Source organism: Drosophila melanogaster, chromosome 2R (assembly GCF_000001215.4).
Source record: "Drosophila melanogaster chromosome 2R".
NCBI lineage: Eukaryota > Metazoa > Arthropoda > Insecta > Diptera > Drosophilidae > Drosophila > Drosophila melanogaster.
In genome coordinates this window covers 8,091,325-8,106,349 of record NT_033778.4, presented here as the reverse complement: position 1 = coordinate 8,106,349, position 15,025 = coordinate 8,091,325, and the positions used below count along the sequence as shown (strand labels likewise).

At 44.8% G+C, this 15,025-nt stretch overlaps 4 protein-coding genes across 6 annotated transcripts; 2 read left to right on the top strand and 2 right to left on the bottom strand.

Moving 5' to 3' along the window:
• The first annotated feature begins 31 nt into the window (after positions 1-31).
• Positions 32-4,090, top strand: Cul4 (Cullin 4). 2 transcript variants are annotated; one of them, NM_136508.4, is made up of 12 exons: positions 32-333; positions 411-825; positions 893-1,137; positions 1,199-1,659; positions 1,711-1,897; positions 1,996-2,188; positions 2,247-2,383; positions 2,438-2,827; positions 2,889-3,167; positions 3,228-3,380; positions 3,444-3,742; positions 3,806-4,090. In NM_136508.4, exons 2-11 carry the CDS (start codon positions 501-503, stop codon positions 3,537-3,539), a joined length of 2,466 nt encoding a protein of 821 aa, NP_610352.2. In that variant the 5' UTR covers positions 32-333; positions 411-500; the 3' UTR covers positions 3,540-3,742; positions 3,806-4,090. The 2 variants fall into 2 exon arrangements, with proteins under 2 accessions (NP_610352.2, NP_001163084.1); NM_001169613.1 differs by having other exon boundaries at positions 36-333; positions 3,444-4,090.
• Positions 4,044-7,666, bottom strand: Tmem63 (Transmembrane protein 63). The gene is made up of 3 exons (NM_136507.3): positions 7,497-7,666; positions 5,875-6,794; positions 4,044-5,816 (listed from the first exon to the last, which is right to left on the bottom strand). The coding sequence occupies exons 2-3, from the start codon at positions 6,784-6,786 to the stop codon at positions 4,446-4,448; spliced, it is 2,283 nt and encodes a 760-aa protein (NP_610351.1). The 5' UTR covers positions 6,787-6,794; positions 7,497-7,666; the 3' UTR covers positions 4,044-4,445.
• Positions 7,667-7,865: 199 nt separating this feature from the next.
• Positions 7,866-9,558, top strand: uno (univalents only). 2 transcript variants are annotated; one of them, NM_136506.3, is made up of 2 exons: positions 7,866-7,935; positions 7,995-9,413. In NM_136506.3, the coding sequence occupies exon 2, from the start codon at positions 8,030-8,032 to the stop codon at positions 9,281-9,283; it is 1,254 nt and encodes a 417-aa protein (NP_610350.2). In that variant the 5' UTR covers positions 7,866-7,935; positions 7,995-8,029; the 3' UTR covers positions 9,284-9,413. The 2 variants fall into 2 exon arrangements, with proteins under 2 accessions (NP_610350.2, NP_724644.1); NM_165587.2 differs by having other exon boundaries at positions 7,866-9,558.
• On the bottom strand, positions 9,402-14,654 carry sand (sandman). The gene is made up of 7 exons (NM_136505.3): positions 14,185-14,654; positions 10,832-11,271; positions 10,403-10,754; positions 10,107-10,336; positions 9,920-10,046; positions 9,714-9,815; positions 9,402-9,658 (listed from the first exon to the last, which is right to left on the bottom strand). The coding sequence occupies exons 2-7, from the start codon at positions 11,134-11,136 to the stop codon at positions 9,587-9,589; spliced, it is 1,188 nt and encodes a 395-aa protein (NP_610349.1). The 5' UTR covers positions 11,137-11,271; positions 14,185-14,654; the 3' UTR covers positions 9,402-9,586.
• Positions 14,655-15,025: the final 371 nt, after the last annotated feature.

The following is a 15,025-nucleotide window of genomic DNA, read 5'->3' as shown; positions in this document are numbered from 1 at the left end:
CCCGCTGAGCTATCGATTACCCGCAGCCAATCGATGTTTTGATTCGTCCGATATCCCAAAAAGCAATATTTTCCGCATGCAACCAAAAGCGAAATAATAAAATGTTGCCTGTGTAATTGTACTTCCGAAGTTTTGTCGATTTGAATAGTCTCTCAGGCGTCGAAGGAACCCCATTTGTCCAAAAGGACGCCGTTTGTCGGAGAAATCTACTTCGCAGCCGGAAAATTCACAGGAAGTCTATTTGCCTTGAGTTCGCAAGTTGCCAATTTCTTGACGACCCCAGTGCAAAAGTCGCAAAAATATTACGAATATTTGCTGGTAATCATTTCAAGGGTACGTATCGAAATACAAACTGCAATCCCTTCCCTTAAAGGAAAAGCCAGCAATCAATAACCGATCTCCACGCCCAGGACTAAGCAAAGCCGGTGCGACGAAAGCAGGGCAGGATCAGGAGAGCAGGAGCGGAGTGGAGATCCTGCTGGCAGCAGGGGCCCTAAGCTATGAGTGCGGCCAAGAAGTACAAGCCCATGGACACAACTGAGCTGCACGAGAACACAGAGAATATTGCCGCCTGCCTGAAGAAGGCCGAGAACGTCGCCCCCACCGCTGCTGCCGCCTCGAGCGTGGGCCGCAGTGCCTTCGCTGCCCAAAACATGAATTCTGCGTCCACCAACGGCGAGCGCCTGCCAAACTTCTCCAAGCTAGGCGGCAGCCATGGCGAGATCCGCACGGCTTCAACTACCTCAAATCTCCTCAATCGCATGGGGGCTATTCACAACAGCAAGCCTGGCGATGTCAAGAAGATAGTGATTAAGAACTTTAAGGGTAGGTCCCGTCTAGATCTCAACTGTTTGTATACTGCATGATTCAACTTCCTTCCTTCCTTCCTTAGATAAGCCTACACTGCCCGATAACTATTCCAAGGACACGTACGTGAAGCTTGAAGAAGCCGTTATCGCCATCCAACTCTCCAAGCCCATTAAATATTCGCTGGAGGAGCTCTACCAGGCGGTGGTGAACATGTGTAGCCACAAGATGGATGCACAATTATACGCGAAACTCAAGGAGCTAACAGAGCAACACGTAAAGCGCAATATTAAGCTCAAGGAGCTCACCGGCGGTAGCATGGACAAACTGGTAAGTTGCTGTTTAAGGAGCACATTTAAAGGTTTACTCGTCAACTTTTATTGTCTTTTAGATTTTGCTGGAAAAGATCAACCACTGGTGGCTCTCGTTCTGCCAACAAATGATCATGATTCGCAGCATATTCTTGTATATGGATCGAACTTATGTGCTGCAAAATTCGACCGTTCACTCGATTTGGGACATGGGGCTGGACCTTTTTCGCATCCATTTTGCTCAAAACAGCGTTGTCCAAAAGCGAACCGTCGACGGTTTACTAACGCTTATTGAAAAAGAACGACAAGGCTCCACCGTGGACCGTGGTTTGCTGAAGAGCTTGGTTCGCATGTTATGCGACCTGCAGATCTACACCAGCTCCTTTGAGGAGAAGTTCCTCGACGCAACCAATCAATTGTATAAGGCTGAGAGTCAACGCAAGATGCAAGAACTGGAAGTTCCCGAGTACTTACAACACGTCAACAAGCGTTTGGCCGAGGAGAACGAGCGTTTGCGTCACTATCTGGACTCGAGCACCAAGTATGCTGGCGAAGTCAATAATAAAAACAATTATTAATGCGTTTTTTACAGACATCCACTGATTTACAATGTGGAAAAAGAGTTACTTGCCGAACACCTAACGTCAATATTGCAGAAGGGCTTGGATTCATTGTTGGAAGACAACAGACTGAGTGACCTTACACTGTTGTACGGGCTGCTTAGTCGAGTCAAAAATGGAACATCCGAGCTGTGCGGCAATTTCAACGGTTTCATTAAGGTATGGATATGTTAAGTAGTATAAATTTATTTAAAGATACCTTTGTTTTAACTGCAGTAAAACATATTAATAGATCGCGCTAATATACTTACTTTCAGAAAAAGGGACGCACCATTGTCATCGATCCCGAGAAGGATAAGAGCATGGTCCAAGATTTGCTCGATTTCAAGGACAAAATGGATGTGATAGTTCGCACCTGCTTTGAGCACAATGAGAAATTCACAAACTCGTTGCGCGAGGCCTTTGAGTTCTTTATCAACCAACGTGCCAACAAGCCGGCCGAGCTTATTGGTAAGCGCCCACTGTCACTATATTTAAACGAGTTTGCTAAAGTTTATTCTTCCATTAGCTAAATACGTAGATATGAAACTGCGATCTGGCAACAAGGGAACCACAGATGAGGAGTTGGAAAAGACTCTAGATAAAATCATGGTTCTGTTTCGTTTTATACATGGCAAAGATGTATTTGAAGCGTTTTACAAAAAGGTTGTGTCCATCTATTGTATGTCGAGCATTATTTAATAACGAATACCATCTTAGGACTTGGCCAAACGATTACTTGTGGGCAAATCGGCATCAGTGGATTCCGAAAAGAGTATGCTCTCCAAGCTTAAGCAGGAGTGCGGTGGAGGGTTTACGTCCAAGCTGGAGGGCATGTTTAAGGACATGGAACTGAGCCGAGATATCAACATTGCGTTCCGCGGACACGCGTTAAGCAACAACCGCGATGTCCACAACTTGGACTTGTGCGTCAGCATTCTTACCATGGGCTACTGGCCTACATATGCACCTACAGAGGTCACAATGCCGCCACAGTTCATCAATCCTCAGCAGATTTTCAACAAATTTTATCTGGAAAAGCATAGTGGGCGGAAGTTGCAGTGGCAGCCTACATTAGGAAATTGTATGCTGCGTGCTCAATTCGATGCGGTAACTACTAATGGCTCCTACTATGTTCTATGCGATTGCAATGTTTACGTATGTTTCACAGGGACCGAAAGAATTGTTGGTCTCGCTGTTTCAAGCGCTTGTGCTTCTATTGTTTAACGATAAGCCAGTTCTGAGCTACGAGGAGATATTGGCCGCCACCCTCATCGAGGATGGAGAGTTGCGTCGAACACTTCAGTCCCTGGCTTGTGGGCGCGCCCGCGTCATAACAAAAACACCGAAAGGCCGCGAAATCTTGGATGGCGATCAGTTTGATTTTAACAATGAGTTCACAAACAAATTGTTTAGAATCAAGATCAACCAAATACAGATGAAGGAGACAGTAAGTGGCTTTAGTTTTGATGTAATTTGCACACACTTAATCTTTCCCCTTTTCCATTAGAATGAGGAGCAAAAGGCGACGGAGGAGCGTGTGTTTCAGGATCGTCAGTATCAAATTGATGCGGCTATTGTGCGCATTATGAAAATGCGAAAAACGCTGAGCCATAATCTTCTCATCACCGAGCTGTTCAACCAGCTTACCTTCCCTGTCAAGGTCCGTATACTAATCCTATTTGTTCTAAGTAGAAAGAAGCTAATATGTTCGTTGGTATTCCAGCCCGCTGACCTAAAGAAGCGAATCGAGTCGCTCATCGACCGCGACTACATGGAGCGAGACAAGGATAATCAAAACCAATACAACTATGTGGCATAAATGGCCACAGATTCTGTGAAATCCGAACACCGATTCGATTGTAATTCGCTCTATACCATACACATACATACTAGCAGTCTAATGAAGTTTTTGGAGTGCCCTCGTCCGATCGGCGATGTTCAGAGTTTTTCAGCTGTAATTTCGTTTCTATAACTAAATCGTTGAACAATCCGCCAGCTAATAGTGTAGCGACAGTTCTTTTTGTAAGTTACCTTATCATACAATAAATTAAGCGTTTATTTTACAAGCCGAGTCCTTTGAAATAGGTCATCGCCCTCGGAACGTCGATGCCTCCAGCAATTTAAAAAAGTTTTCGAACCGAAAGCAAACTAGGTGTTCAATAAACTTATTTATTGGACTTATTCTAATTTGTTTACTTTTAATTGATAATTCTCCTTCAATTAACAATAGAAGTGACATTTGCAGGCTAATTTTCTAAAGGAAACATTAAAATAATTATAACTCGTACTAGTAGCTCTGTATGCAAAAAAGAGATACGCATAACTTAATAGTTTTTTATTTACCATAAATAAAAAATTACTTGAAAATATAATGCACTTCGTGTTTCATTTGTAAAATATTACCAGCATTACTGCTTCAAAAAATCAGCGTCGAGCCCTTTGTTAAGCAGTTAGCAAAGGAATATAGTATATATACAGTTACAGATAAAATTGGGAAATTAGGTAGATTATATACAGATCAGAAATAAATATTGCTATCGCTTTCGCGTGCAGGGGTCATATTAAAAATGACATTGAGGCTGGTTTAGGTATCACAAATTGCCTTGCTGTTATCCTCCTGTCATTCTTTCGTATGCAAATCAAAGCTGCCAACTTGAAAAGTTCTTAGTGGCTTTTGTAGATATATTACAAAAATATTTGTAGTGTCTCCCGACAATAATACCATTTACGCCTCAACACTGTTGACGCTGTATTGTGAGCTGTCGTACTCGGACACGCTGTCGGAGCCGTAGCCCCCAAATGCTGCCGCCGAAGGTCGCACACTGCTGGTCCTTATCCCATTATCTTTCAGCACATCGGGCACGTAGATGGGTGCCGGACCGGCAATTTCCACAATGCTTGGGCGGCGCGTGGCCGCACACCGCTTAATTGGTGACATAAAGGTGAACAAAGTCAATGTGATAGCCAGGCTGATGATAAGCAGCAGGAATCGAGCCATTCCGTTATCGCCACGGAAGAAACAAATCATGGCCATGACCAGTACCAGGATCACGACCGAGAACTTTGTCATCGTAACTGCAGTGGAGTGGATCTTACCACCCTTGCGTGATATCATGTTTGACGGACCGTAGGCAAAGTAGAGGTTGTGGCGATCCACGAAGTGTTTTAGGCAGATGTAGATCATGGCGAACGGCATAATCAGCGGACAGGCAACGCTATACACAATGGCTATGGTGAAAACGAGCGTTGTCCAGGCGTAGTGCGTTCCGAAAGGAAACTCGATTAGAATAGCCTTACGAATGTACGGCGTTTCGGCCTTGGATTTCGCCTTTAGCAATGACCAGATATATACAATCAGCTCCGGGAAGCGTAGCAGCTCCAACGCTGTACCGATAAACGCAGCCGTAATGATGTAGTTCACATAGAAGGAGCCGCGATCCGGCAGGAAAATGCACTGCCAGCGATCAGTCTGATTTAAGAATCCCCACTCTAGCAGCGCCTGTGCCGATGTCAGTCCGAGGGAAGGCAGAATCATGATCATCATAAGCAGATAGCCAAAGCACTTCGTCATGATTGAGTAGTTCTGCTTGGAGCGCGTGTAGTGCCGCATCCACTTGTCCGAAATGGCAACAATCACAGGCATTAGAGCCGAAAGAGTCCAGAGCATCAATGTGGGCAGGAAGTCGGCAACGAGGGGCGAGATCTTACCCTCTGTTTCCTTTACCCATGGTCGACTGTTTAGAAGGCTTACCACCATGGCCGGTGTGGACAGGAAGAAGAGAACAAGAAAAAGCACTGCATTCACACAGAAGAATTTCAAGTACCAATGACTCTTATTCACATTTAGGTTCTCCCAAAAAAGATCATCAGGCGACGGAGCGAACACCAAGTGCCATTGGCGGTAGGTGCCCGGTGTAAAGTGCGTTACTATGTTCTGGGCCTCCTGCACAGTGGACACGGTGATAAACGCAATGTCCAGGGGCTCATTCATGGTGGAAGCACGCAGACGGGCAACATCGCCGGACAACTTGCGCTCCTCTCGCTGATAATATTCGTAGGCGTTCTCCTTTTTGCAGGAACACATTTCTGGTTTAACCTATAATAGACGGTGTGAAACGGATTCTTTACATCAATGTTGAAGTGAATGAACTTACCATGAGAGTATCCCTGTTCCTATGGTGCTCGCAGTACAATCGTGCTTCATGAACTCGCTCGAACTCGGCGTTCCTTACGTATAGTCGTGAAATGTTGTACGCAATTGACACATTCTCGATGGTGACGTCCGGAAAGAGCTCCTGCATATAGTTCCGTACCACAGTCTTGTTGCGATCGCTGGAGGATATGTTTGAAATCATAATCGTGCGGGTGGCTGCCTTTTTGAAGGCATTCCGTCCCGAGGCGCGCCGCATGATGAGCACTACGAGCGGAATATACAGAATCGTGATGATCGTGTGCACCCACAGCCAAGGTGAATCCGGAGAAAGATTCGCCATCGTGGTGCGTCCGAAGGCATTCACATCGTACGGATTTTCCTTGGGCCCGTTCAGGAAATTCACAGGCAGAATAATGACCAGGGAGACTATGGTAACCAATGCCATTACAGCCATCAGGTGCTGCTGAAAGGACAAGTAATGCACGGCATCCGGTCCAGTATGCAGCAGTATGGTCTCCTTACGCAGCTTCAGCGTAACCCGTATCCAGCCGAAAAGCCCCTCCTCCGGCTGGATAGGGGACAAGGGCGTGGAGTCGGGAACTCCTTGGGAGGTGGTACTTGGTCTAGGCGATACCTGCGTTGAAGTGCTCGGCTGGGGATCGACCACACTGGCGGCGCGCGAGTAGAAAATCTCCGTCCAGCGCTTCTTGCTGCCGTTGCTGTTGACCAGCGCTAGACGTCCAAAGTCACCGGCCTGGTGCCGCAGAACCGTAAACAAAAGGATCAGGAGTACCCAGAAAATGGTGTTGAGTATTAGGGTTTCCGGAATGCCATTATAGGCGGTGGTAAAGAACGAAGTGCGATTGGCCACCGCCTGGCAGTAGGAAATGTTGCTGTTTTCCGACATGACCATGAATTTCACTAAAAAAACCAAGAAACCAGAAGCTATTAGTAATGTGTTCAAAGTCACTGATAAAGACTCGATAAGAGCGCAGCTGATCGGATTTTCTTCGATGCAATTCCTTTTCGTTTGTATATTGATATGGCCGTGGGAAAATACAGAAATTTGATTCTATAAAGAACACAGTGCCAGCTGATCGGTTTCTAGCACTCCTCCCAGACAGATTTATCTTTTTGGGTCACTTGGGCAAACCAAACAAAGTCCGCAGACCACAGATGGAGATGCTGGTCTGGAAGGCAATGTGCCCACAGACTAACCCAATTAGAACTAGCAGATACTGTATCTTTATGGGCGAAGCCAGAAAGAGCACCAACAAAGGCGTTATAAATCAAGCTAGTCTTGGAAATGAGATAATGGGGAAATCAAACATGTTTTTGTAGGCATGAGGCAACCTGCAAGGGGTTGGTTGTTTGGGGGGAAGTCACTACGTCATGTTAGTCCACCACCTCACTTTTGTCTTTGTTTTCGCAATGAATCATCGTTAATCAATCTATTTTTGGCTTGGCCTGTCGCGTGGCAAATGCAAAATGCAACAAAAGAAACCCATTCGTCGCATTCACTTATTTAATTATTTTTCACTGGCTAAATGGCATTGCATTTGTATGTTTCTGATTGTTATCCGCTTTCATAGCACTGCGATTAACGAACTTTCCACATCATACCTTAGGTGAAATGTTTTATTTCCAGTAACTTATTTTGCGAAGCTTCACATTAAACATCAGCCTTTAATATCCTCAATCGTGTTCATCAATAAAAGCAACCTGTGTCGTAAAAGGTATATGGAATAATTGCCTTTCGCTACTTTACTTCATTTTGCTGGCTGTTATCGATAGCTCAATGTTAAATATCGATTTTTAGACACCATTAGAGGTAGCCGTCGAAAAAAATCTGAAATTATATTTTATTGCTTTTAATAATACAAACAAAAATTATAAAAGGTATAAGAGATTATTTAAATATGTATGTCCGTATGTATATGTGTTATTTTTCAAAATATTTTTACTATTTTGATAGGATATATCGTGGTGAGAAACTGTCATCACTAGCATGTTTGAGGTTCGTATACGATCCTGTTCCTGTACTTGCTTACATTATTGCTTGGTATGTCAAACAGACATTTAAATACAATTTTTAGTTATTTTTATCGTTGCCTTTTACAGACAAAGAAAATTTTGTTCAGACTTTTATAAGACTTATGCCGGCACTTACCCACCAAATCTTAACCATGCAACGCGCACCACCACTGAATTTGAGCTTCAAGATTCAGCTGCTGTCCGGCCAAAATGTTATCCTGGTGGAGTGTTCTGGCTACGAGAGCGAGCTGTTCTTGCCGCAAATCGTTGGGGAGCGAATCACCATGCAGAACGTTATTCAAGATCGAAGGTGCTGTGCAGAGAGCATGTTGTTGCGGGATCCCCCGATGGGCGATTTGGGCTCCGAAACCAGGACTGCGAAGAGTCCTCCACGGCGCTTCTTTGCCGCTGCCAATCCCCCAACCCCACTGGCCAAGAGCACCCCGACGAATACATCTTCTTTAAGAGCTCGGGCTGGTAAGGAAAACGCTGTTCCGCAGCTAACGCCAGAGGGTTTGCGATGCCGACCCTTTCACCTACCTGCACCGGTGGAAATGGACGTAGACCAATTGTGCTGCCAGGAGCAGACACCTGAGAGACGGGCATCCTCCAAGTCTATAAGTTCAGCTAATACAAATAATAGTTTTTTTGAGAATGAGGTATCACAGCCAGTAATTTCAAGCAAGAACGTCTATGCCAACGAATCGGCCCGTAACAACATTACGCCCTCAAGCATCTATGAGACTGGGATCTCACCGCCAGTCTTGCCGAGAGAGAATCTAACCGAGCAGAACCACCAAGCGATGGAACTCGCCATCAACAAGACTAAGCCCAAATTGACCGCCGTACGGACATATACTCGTAAACGAGTGGAAACCGCCAGCAAAGCAAAGGCCACACCAGTGTGGTCTCCTCTTCAGAAGAAGAAAAAGAGCTCGTGGGTATCATCCACCAAGGTGCCGTCTCCCACCATGAAGGTGGAAGTGCGTAATCGCAAACTGATAGTTGACACCAAAAAGACGCTAGCTGTCCATGATCCTAGAAAATTGTCTTCGGGGTCCATCACAATGAAGAAAATAATAAGGAAGCAAGTGACGGGAAAGACACGAAAGCAATTTGAAGCCCTCAAAGTCACAGCCTTTGACTTATTAACCAATTTGTGTGTGGCCAACATTTCCGACGATCTAACCAAGCAATTCCAGAAAGCCTGTGCGAACAGGGTGTGCACTACCTTGCCCAATTACGCAGAGATCGCAGTTGTCCCGCCGCTGGAAATGGATCGCGAGGTGAATGCGCTGATGGCCAGGCAGAAGCGGATGGAAAGGGAGACCCATAGGCGATGGAGCGCAGTGCCACCAGAAGGCAATCCAGTTTAAAGGGCCAAAGACATATTTTTTTTTTGGAAGATCTCGATGTATTTGTTCTGGCATCCAGTCAGTAATCCAAATGCATGTATGCTCTTGTCATTTAGATTAAACATAGAATAAAACGATTAACGGGTATAATATTTCTTTGATCTCCATTTATGATTACAAGTATTATACATTTACCAAAAAGGAACACATTTGTCTAGTTATATGTACAGTTCTATCTTAAGCTAGCCTAGGAGAGCCTACACTAACAGCGAGTAAAAATATGACTTTGTACGACGACATCTTTGTATTTGGACTAATTAGCTCCTAGGAGGTGCGGCACCGAAAGCAGGCCTTGAATCCCCGCTTGATCGCCCGAATGTTGTGAACGACCTGCTCCTGCAAAGAAAAAGTGCATTAGAAAGGATAAAGAGGCTATTGTTGTTCAATTTACCTGCATCAAATTGAAGCACATGGCAATCACGGCCATGCCGAGCAGCAGATATATGGCGCAGAGAATGAAGCTAACCTCCACCTTATCCCTGTCGGCAGTTATCTAGCAAATGCAAAATTATTTGATTACTTTAGCCATCTTTTGCAAGCCAATAAAAATAATTAATCAAAATCCTTCCGTTTAAGAATGACTATGAGTATGCATACCACACGATCGCCTGGCACCAGATCGCCAAATCCAATGCTGCTGAGCGATATAAGGCAGAAGTAGCTCCCATCCAGATAGTTCCAGTCCTCCCAACGACCGAAGAGCAGCGCACCCCACAGGATATACCTTTATTTATAAAGTTTCATTAGAAGTTCGTAATTGAGGAAAGGATGGAGTTCTTCATACCCGACCATAACGAAGACGCACACAGTGACTGGCACTGTAATTTCATCCGTGCTGCCGCGTATTTCCCGCTCGATATCCGAATCAGACTCGGTGTACTGAATATCCACGAGGCTGGAACTCTGGCGGGAACTTCTGGTGTATTCGCTACTGCTGCTGTTGGAGGAGGTGGTACTGCTGGTGCTAGTGTAGCTGCTGCTTCCCCGGGCATTCTCCATGTCGTGCATCTGGAGCTGCAGTGAGATACCCAAAATCAGTGATACCCAAAAAACCTTAAGTGTAAGGTATTTTCAACGCACCGCTCTGGCCAACTGTCGCATTTTTCGTCTCTCGCGGATTATCCGGCGCTTGGCCACGCCGGGGCAGATGCGACATAGGCACACCTTCGAGTATATCCACTTGAAGGACTTGGCCAGGACGTCTCCAATGTTGGACAGGTAGAGCAAGAACAGCGGCATGCCAATTATCGCATATAGAATGGTCACCAGCTTTCCGCACTCGGAGTGCGGCGTAATGTTCCCGTACCCGATGGTCGTGATCACCGTCAGTGAGTAGAGAAAAGCTCCGGAGAAGCTCCACTGCTCCACGTCGGGTCCCTTCAGCTGCTTTTTCACTATGGCCCTCTGATAATCCAGAAGCACATCGTTCACCCTGCCGCAGTAACTTGAGGCTTAGGTCACTCGAAAACCAAAAAGGTTGCTCAAGTGTGGAACACCTGGACGACTTACCGTCTCCTGTAGGCGTGGTGGTCGAAGAAGCTGATGTTCTCCGCCGTCAACTCCCATATGCGGCTGAGGCACTCGCCACTGAAGTTCCGTGCTATAAACCGGTGCGGCTTCTCCGACTTGAGCCGCTCGTACTCGAAAATCTCGATGCTCTGGAATATGAACGCTCCGCCGATAATATAAAATGTGACCAGTAGAATGATGCCCACGTTGCTGAACATGAACGCCGTGAAGTGGCGGCAGTGGTCCTTAAAGCGCTCGAAGGCCGGCTTCTCCCTCCGCCTGAAGGAGCTGCGTCGGGAGGACATGTCTTGGCGGTTCGTTTCCGTTTCGGTCTTAGTTCCGGTTCCGGCTGGCCTTCCACGGGCGAGCGCCTGGACATGCTCGGGTCTGGTCCGGCACTCGCATCGATGACGTCTGAAAGGATTTCCGGCTACCTATCGCTGAAATTATCCACGATTAGTTTACCGAATCGCCAGTGCAGAGTGGTAAATAAACAAGTTGCTACATTATCAAAGTGTTTGGCGGCATAAATCTTCCAAAATAAAATGTATGCGTTGCTTCAGTTTGTGTGGGTGGTTTATTTTCATGGTTTGGGATTCATGTGAGATATACTCTTCAGATGAAGATTCTGCTGTTTAACATAAATTTGAAACAGCATTACAGGCCAACTTTTCAATTTTATAGAAGCCATATGTTTTTAAAAGAAATTGACAAATTGTTGCGTGAAGGAATTCAAAATCAATAAATAAAAATAGAACTACTATTCGAAAATATATTTTTTGGGCCATTAACATAATTGATTATATTTTATTTTCACTAACTTTCGCTGATTACTTGTTGAAAATTCTGAAATTGCATGTAACTCATGCGAGGTGACAGTTTGCGGGCGTTTTTGAAAGCATCGAATATTTTGCCTGGCAGCATGAATGGCTTTTTATTTTTAATACAGTGTTTTCTATGCTCTCTAATAAATGGCCAACATGAACATGAATTATTGGACTACAATCTTGGCAGCTGGCCTATGGAACAGTCACATCATCCCGTCTCATCGCGACTCATCCCGCACCATCGCATCATCCCAACGGATCGTTTGTGTGTGGTATTTCAAATTTCTCGCGTGGCCGGAGGATGACACTCGTCTAGATTCGAGAATTGATGGCGTAGCCGTGGCGTCAAATTGGAAAGTTTCTAACGATCCAATGCGGCGTCTGCGGTTGCCAAACGCGGCCTTTTTGTTTGTTTTTCGTCTTTTTTTAGGGTTCAATTTAGTGGGTGTGAAATACGAGTTCATTGCGGATTATTTTTATAAACTTCTGTTCTGGACGGAGCCGACAGTCATTCGCTTGATTTGTGGCTGACGAAATTCCACGGATCTGGATGGCCTTGGAATCCACCTGCCCACCTGCCCACCTAACGCACCTCTGGCAAGTACGAACATACATATGTATATCTTTATTGATTCGTTCAATCTCGCACGCACTCTGCCAGCGGGCATAAATTAAAATCGATTTGCAATTGATGTCTGCCTTGCTTATACATAATTAAAAAATGCAAACACAAAACAAACAGAAAGCAAACTAAAAACTGAGGCACGCCAGCCTGTGTTTCCAATGAAAATACACAAAACCACGGAAGGCAAACACATTAGTGGATCACGTTCTTTTTCGCAGGGCGAGTCCGCCGCGGATCTGACATAAAAAAACACGCCCCACTGTTTATATTTTGGATGCAATTAAGCCACGAGAGCGACGGACACGACGATTCTTTCTGGCCAGGACCGAGCGCATTTTGTGGCCGGCACTTAAAATGCACTTCGTGCGAGTTGGCCGCGATATTTTTGGCCAGCGGCAATAAAGCCATTTTCCATTCGGCCGTACTACACTCATTAGCTCGAAATGTCTGTTTCGCCTAGCATCGAAATTTTTCAATTATAATTGCTCTGAAATTCCCAAGACATCCTAACTCGAATCCGCAGATTAACGAAAAGATCAAAGCGAAAGGCGCAGGAAACTGCCGGCCAATGCTAATGTATGTATTGTGTTTGGATCTTGCCCAGAAATCGGTTCCATGGCCACCAAAAAGAGGTATTCAATAATTCCATTTAGGCGCTGTGAATTATGTTTATTTCCCAAGTGTGTTGCTCCAATCTTTTGCCCGGCCAATTGAGTTGCCTTTTAGTTAGAGACTAAGTTGCGTCATATGTATCGCACGGGTTCTGTTTACGCCAGATATGACTATGACGGCAGTGGAGCACGCTTTCCTGCTGCATTTACGTGGATGGGGGGTCACCTGAATGTGGAGAAACCTCCACAGCTAAGTCGTCGGCCAATATGCGGTGTCAGTTGTCACTCATTGCTCATCACAAGACCTGGCACACTGGCCAAGTAGTAGTGGGCCATGCAGATCCTTCGGCCAGCACACTTGCACAATTAATTCTCGGCGCTTTTAATTTGCCACGCCGAGAGGAAAATTGAAAGCAGAATTGCTTAAATCTGACAGACAGCCCCAGAATGTTAAGTGTCAGCGGCTACACGAGAGGAGATTTTAAAATTTAATTACGTTGAAAATTCGGTGACAATGGCGGGGCGAAAAGCTGACTGCCTGGCTGGCTGGTTGGCATGGAAAAAAGAAATTACGGCGACGAAATCATCACCATCTCCGCACATTGATGACCGGCAGTCCAATTGACATGACAGATCGGCGCGCAAAATGTGCAATTCGAAAACTAATTTTCGAGCATTGACCGCAAATTTGGAAAATTGGTTGCGTATCCGGTTGCGTTCTTTGCTTGTGTACGTCGTAAAATTTAAGTTTTTAATAGATAAATCTGTTTTTTTTTTTTTTACCTGGACGAAACCACGCAGATAAATTCGCGACTATCCGAATATAGTTTTGAAAATGTTTTCAATTTACTTGTTGTTTCGATCGCAATAAATTATTTTAACACGTTCCTCGCCTTCAAGTAAATAAATCAAATTTAGTTATCTGCTTTCAAGACACACTGTTTTATGACTTTTTAAATCTTCTGGAAAACAATTCTTAAAAGCAGTAAGGATGTTTTCATTTAGCTGCTTACAACTCGAAATGGTCCATTAAGAAAAATGGAGTATGTTAAAAAGATTTATTAGGGAAAAATTTCGAATTCCAATTTAATCATTGGAATTGCGAAGTTATATATTATATCAATATTTCCATTCTCCACTCTTCACATTGGTATTATTTCTATGTTTTGAAATTATTTCAAATTTAAATGATTTATTTTTGGTGAATTATCCAGCGACACTATTTATTTTTGAGGCTGCGGGTCTGCAGTAGTAAAACCCATTTTGTGGTCAATGTAAAGGATAACGAACCTGTTTATTGTTTCGGATAACGGATTTGGTGATGCTCCTCGCCAGATGCTCACCCGTGACGTCATGAGCGGCGGACGGGCGGCTGTTGTTCTCGTTGTTGTTAGAGCTCCGAACGCTCCGTTTATTTTAGCAGCTGATGTATTTGCGAGCTATGCATGTGGAATATTATTTATGTTTGCGCGCTCTGTATATTATTTTATCAGTGTTATTCAACGCGCGCCAAGGAATGCCGTCGGCCAGCTACTTTGGAGATTTTCCCGAGAGTTTGCCGATCCCGATTCCGGCTGATCTGCACAGAACAACTTCTTGGCTTGTTTCGCGTGCCTTGTTTATTTATAACCGAACCACACTTCACCTCACTTCATTTGGCCACCGCCATCTCCGCCCGTTTCCCGATGCCGAATGCGATTCCGGAGCAAGTGCCTCATTCGCCGGCCGTGCGCGCTGCTCGACGTTCCGCTGCCCACTGAGACCCGTACTCGCACCCGTATTTATAGACGGCCATATTGACGCGCTACCTGTGACGTCACTGTGCTCCACTGTTCGATTACGAATGGGGATCGGTGATGGGCGATCTGTTGTTAAGAGAGGAATCCCCTCTCCCAGGTAGCCAATAGCATCGACTTCCAAATGCTCTATAATTAAAATGATTCCAGCAATATTATATACTGATATATTTGATATAATTCAAATTTATATATTTTTATATTGTATATGGAGGTCTTGTGAAACGCAAAACAAAATTGTTTTCATATTACCAGGCAGATATGTATGTAGATATTATATTGAGTTTGGAAAACTCACTTTAGTTTATTTGCTGATTTAAAGAACTTTAAGCTTC

What these genes read in the sequence shown, in the direction of transcription:
- Tmem63 (NM_136507.3), bottom strand. Translation starts at nt 6,786, where the DNA reads ATGGTCATGTCGGAAAACAGCAACATTTCCTACTGCCAGGCGGTGGCC. An exon ending in GGAACAGGGATACTCTCATG is followed by an intron (nt 5,817 to 5,874) that starts GTAAGTTCATTC and finishes CGTCTATTATAG; the next exon opens with GTTAAACCAGAAATGTGTTC.
- sand (NM_136505.3), bottom strand. Translation starts at nt 11,136, where the DNA reads ATGTCCTCCCGACGCAGCTCCTTCAGGCGGAGGGAGAAGCCGGCCTTC. An exon ending in TGGTGCCAGGCGATCGTGTG is followed by an intron (nt 9,816 to 9,919) that starts GTATGCATACTC and finishes TGCATTTGCTAG; the next exon opens with ATAACTGCCGACAGGGATAA. An exon ending in TGTGCTTCAATTTGATGCAG is followed by an intron (nt 9,659 to 9,713) that starts GTAAATTGAACA and finishes TTTTCTTTGCAG; the next exon opens with GAGCAGGTCGTTCACAACAT.
- uno (NM_165587.2), top strand. Translation starts at nt 8,030, where the DNA reads ATGCCGGCACTTACCCACCAAATCTTAACCATGCAACGCGCACCACCA.
- Cul4 (NM_136508.4), top strand. Translation starts at nt 501, where the DNA reads ATGAGTGCGGCCAAGAAGTACAAGCCCATGGACACAACTGAGCTGCAC. An exon ending in TATCTGGACTCGAGCACCAA is followed by an intron (nt 1,660 to 1,710) that starts GTATGCTGGCGA and finishes CGTTTTTTACAG; the next exon opens with ACATCCACTGATTTACAATG. An exon ending in TGCGTGCTCAATTCGATGCG is followed by an intron (nt 2,828 to 2,888) that starts GTAACTACTAAT and finishes TATGTTTCACAG; the next exon opens with GGACCGAAAGAATTGTTGGT.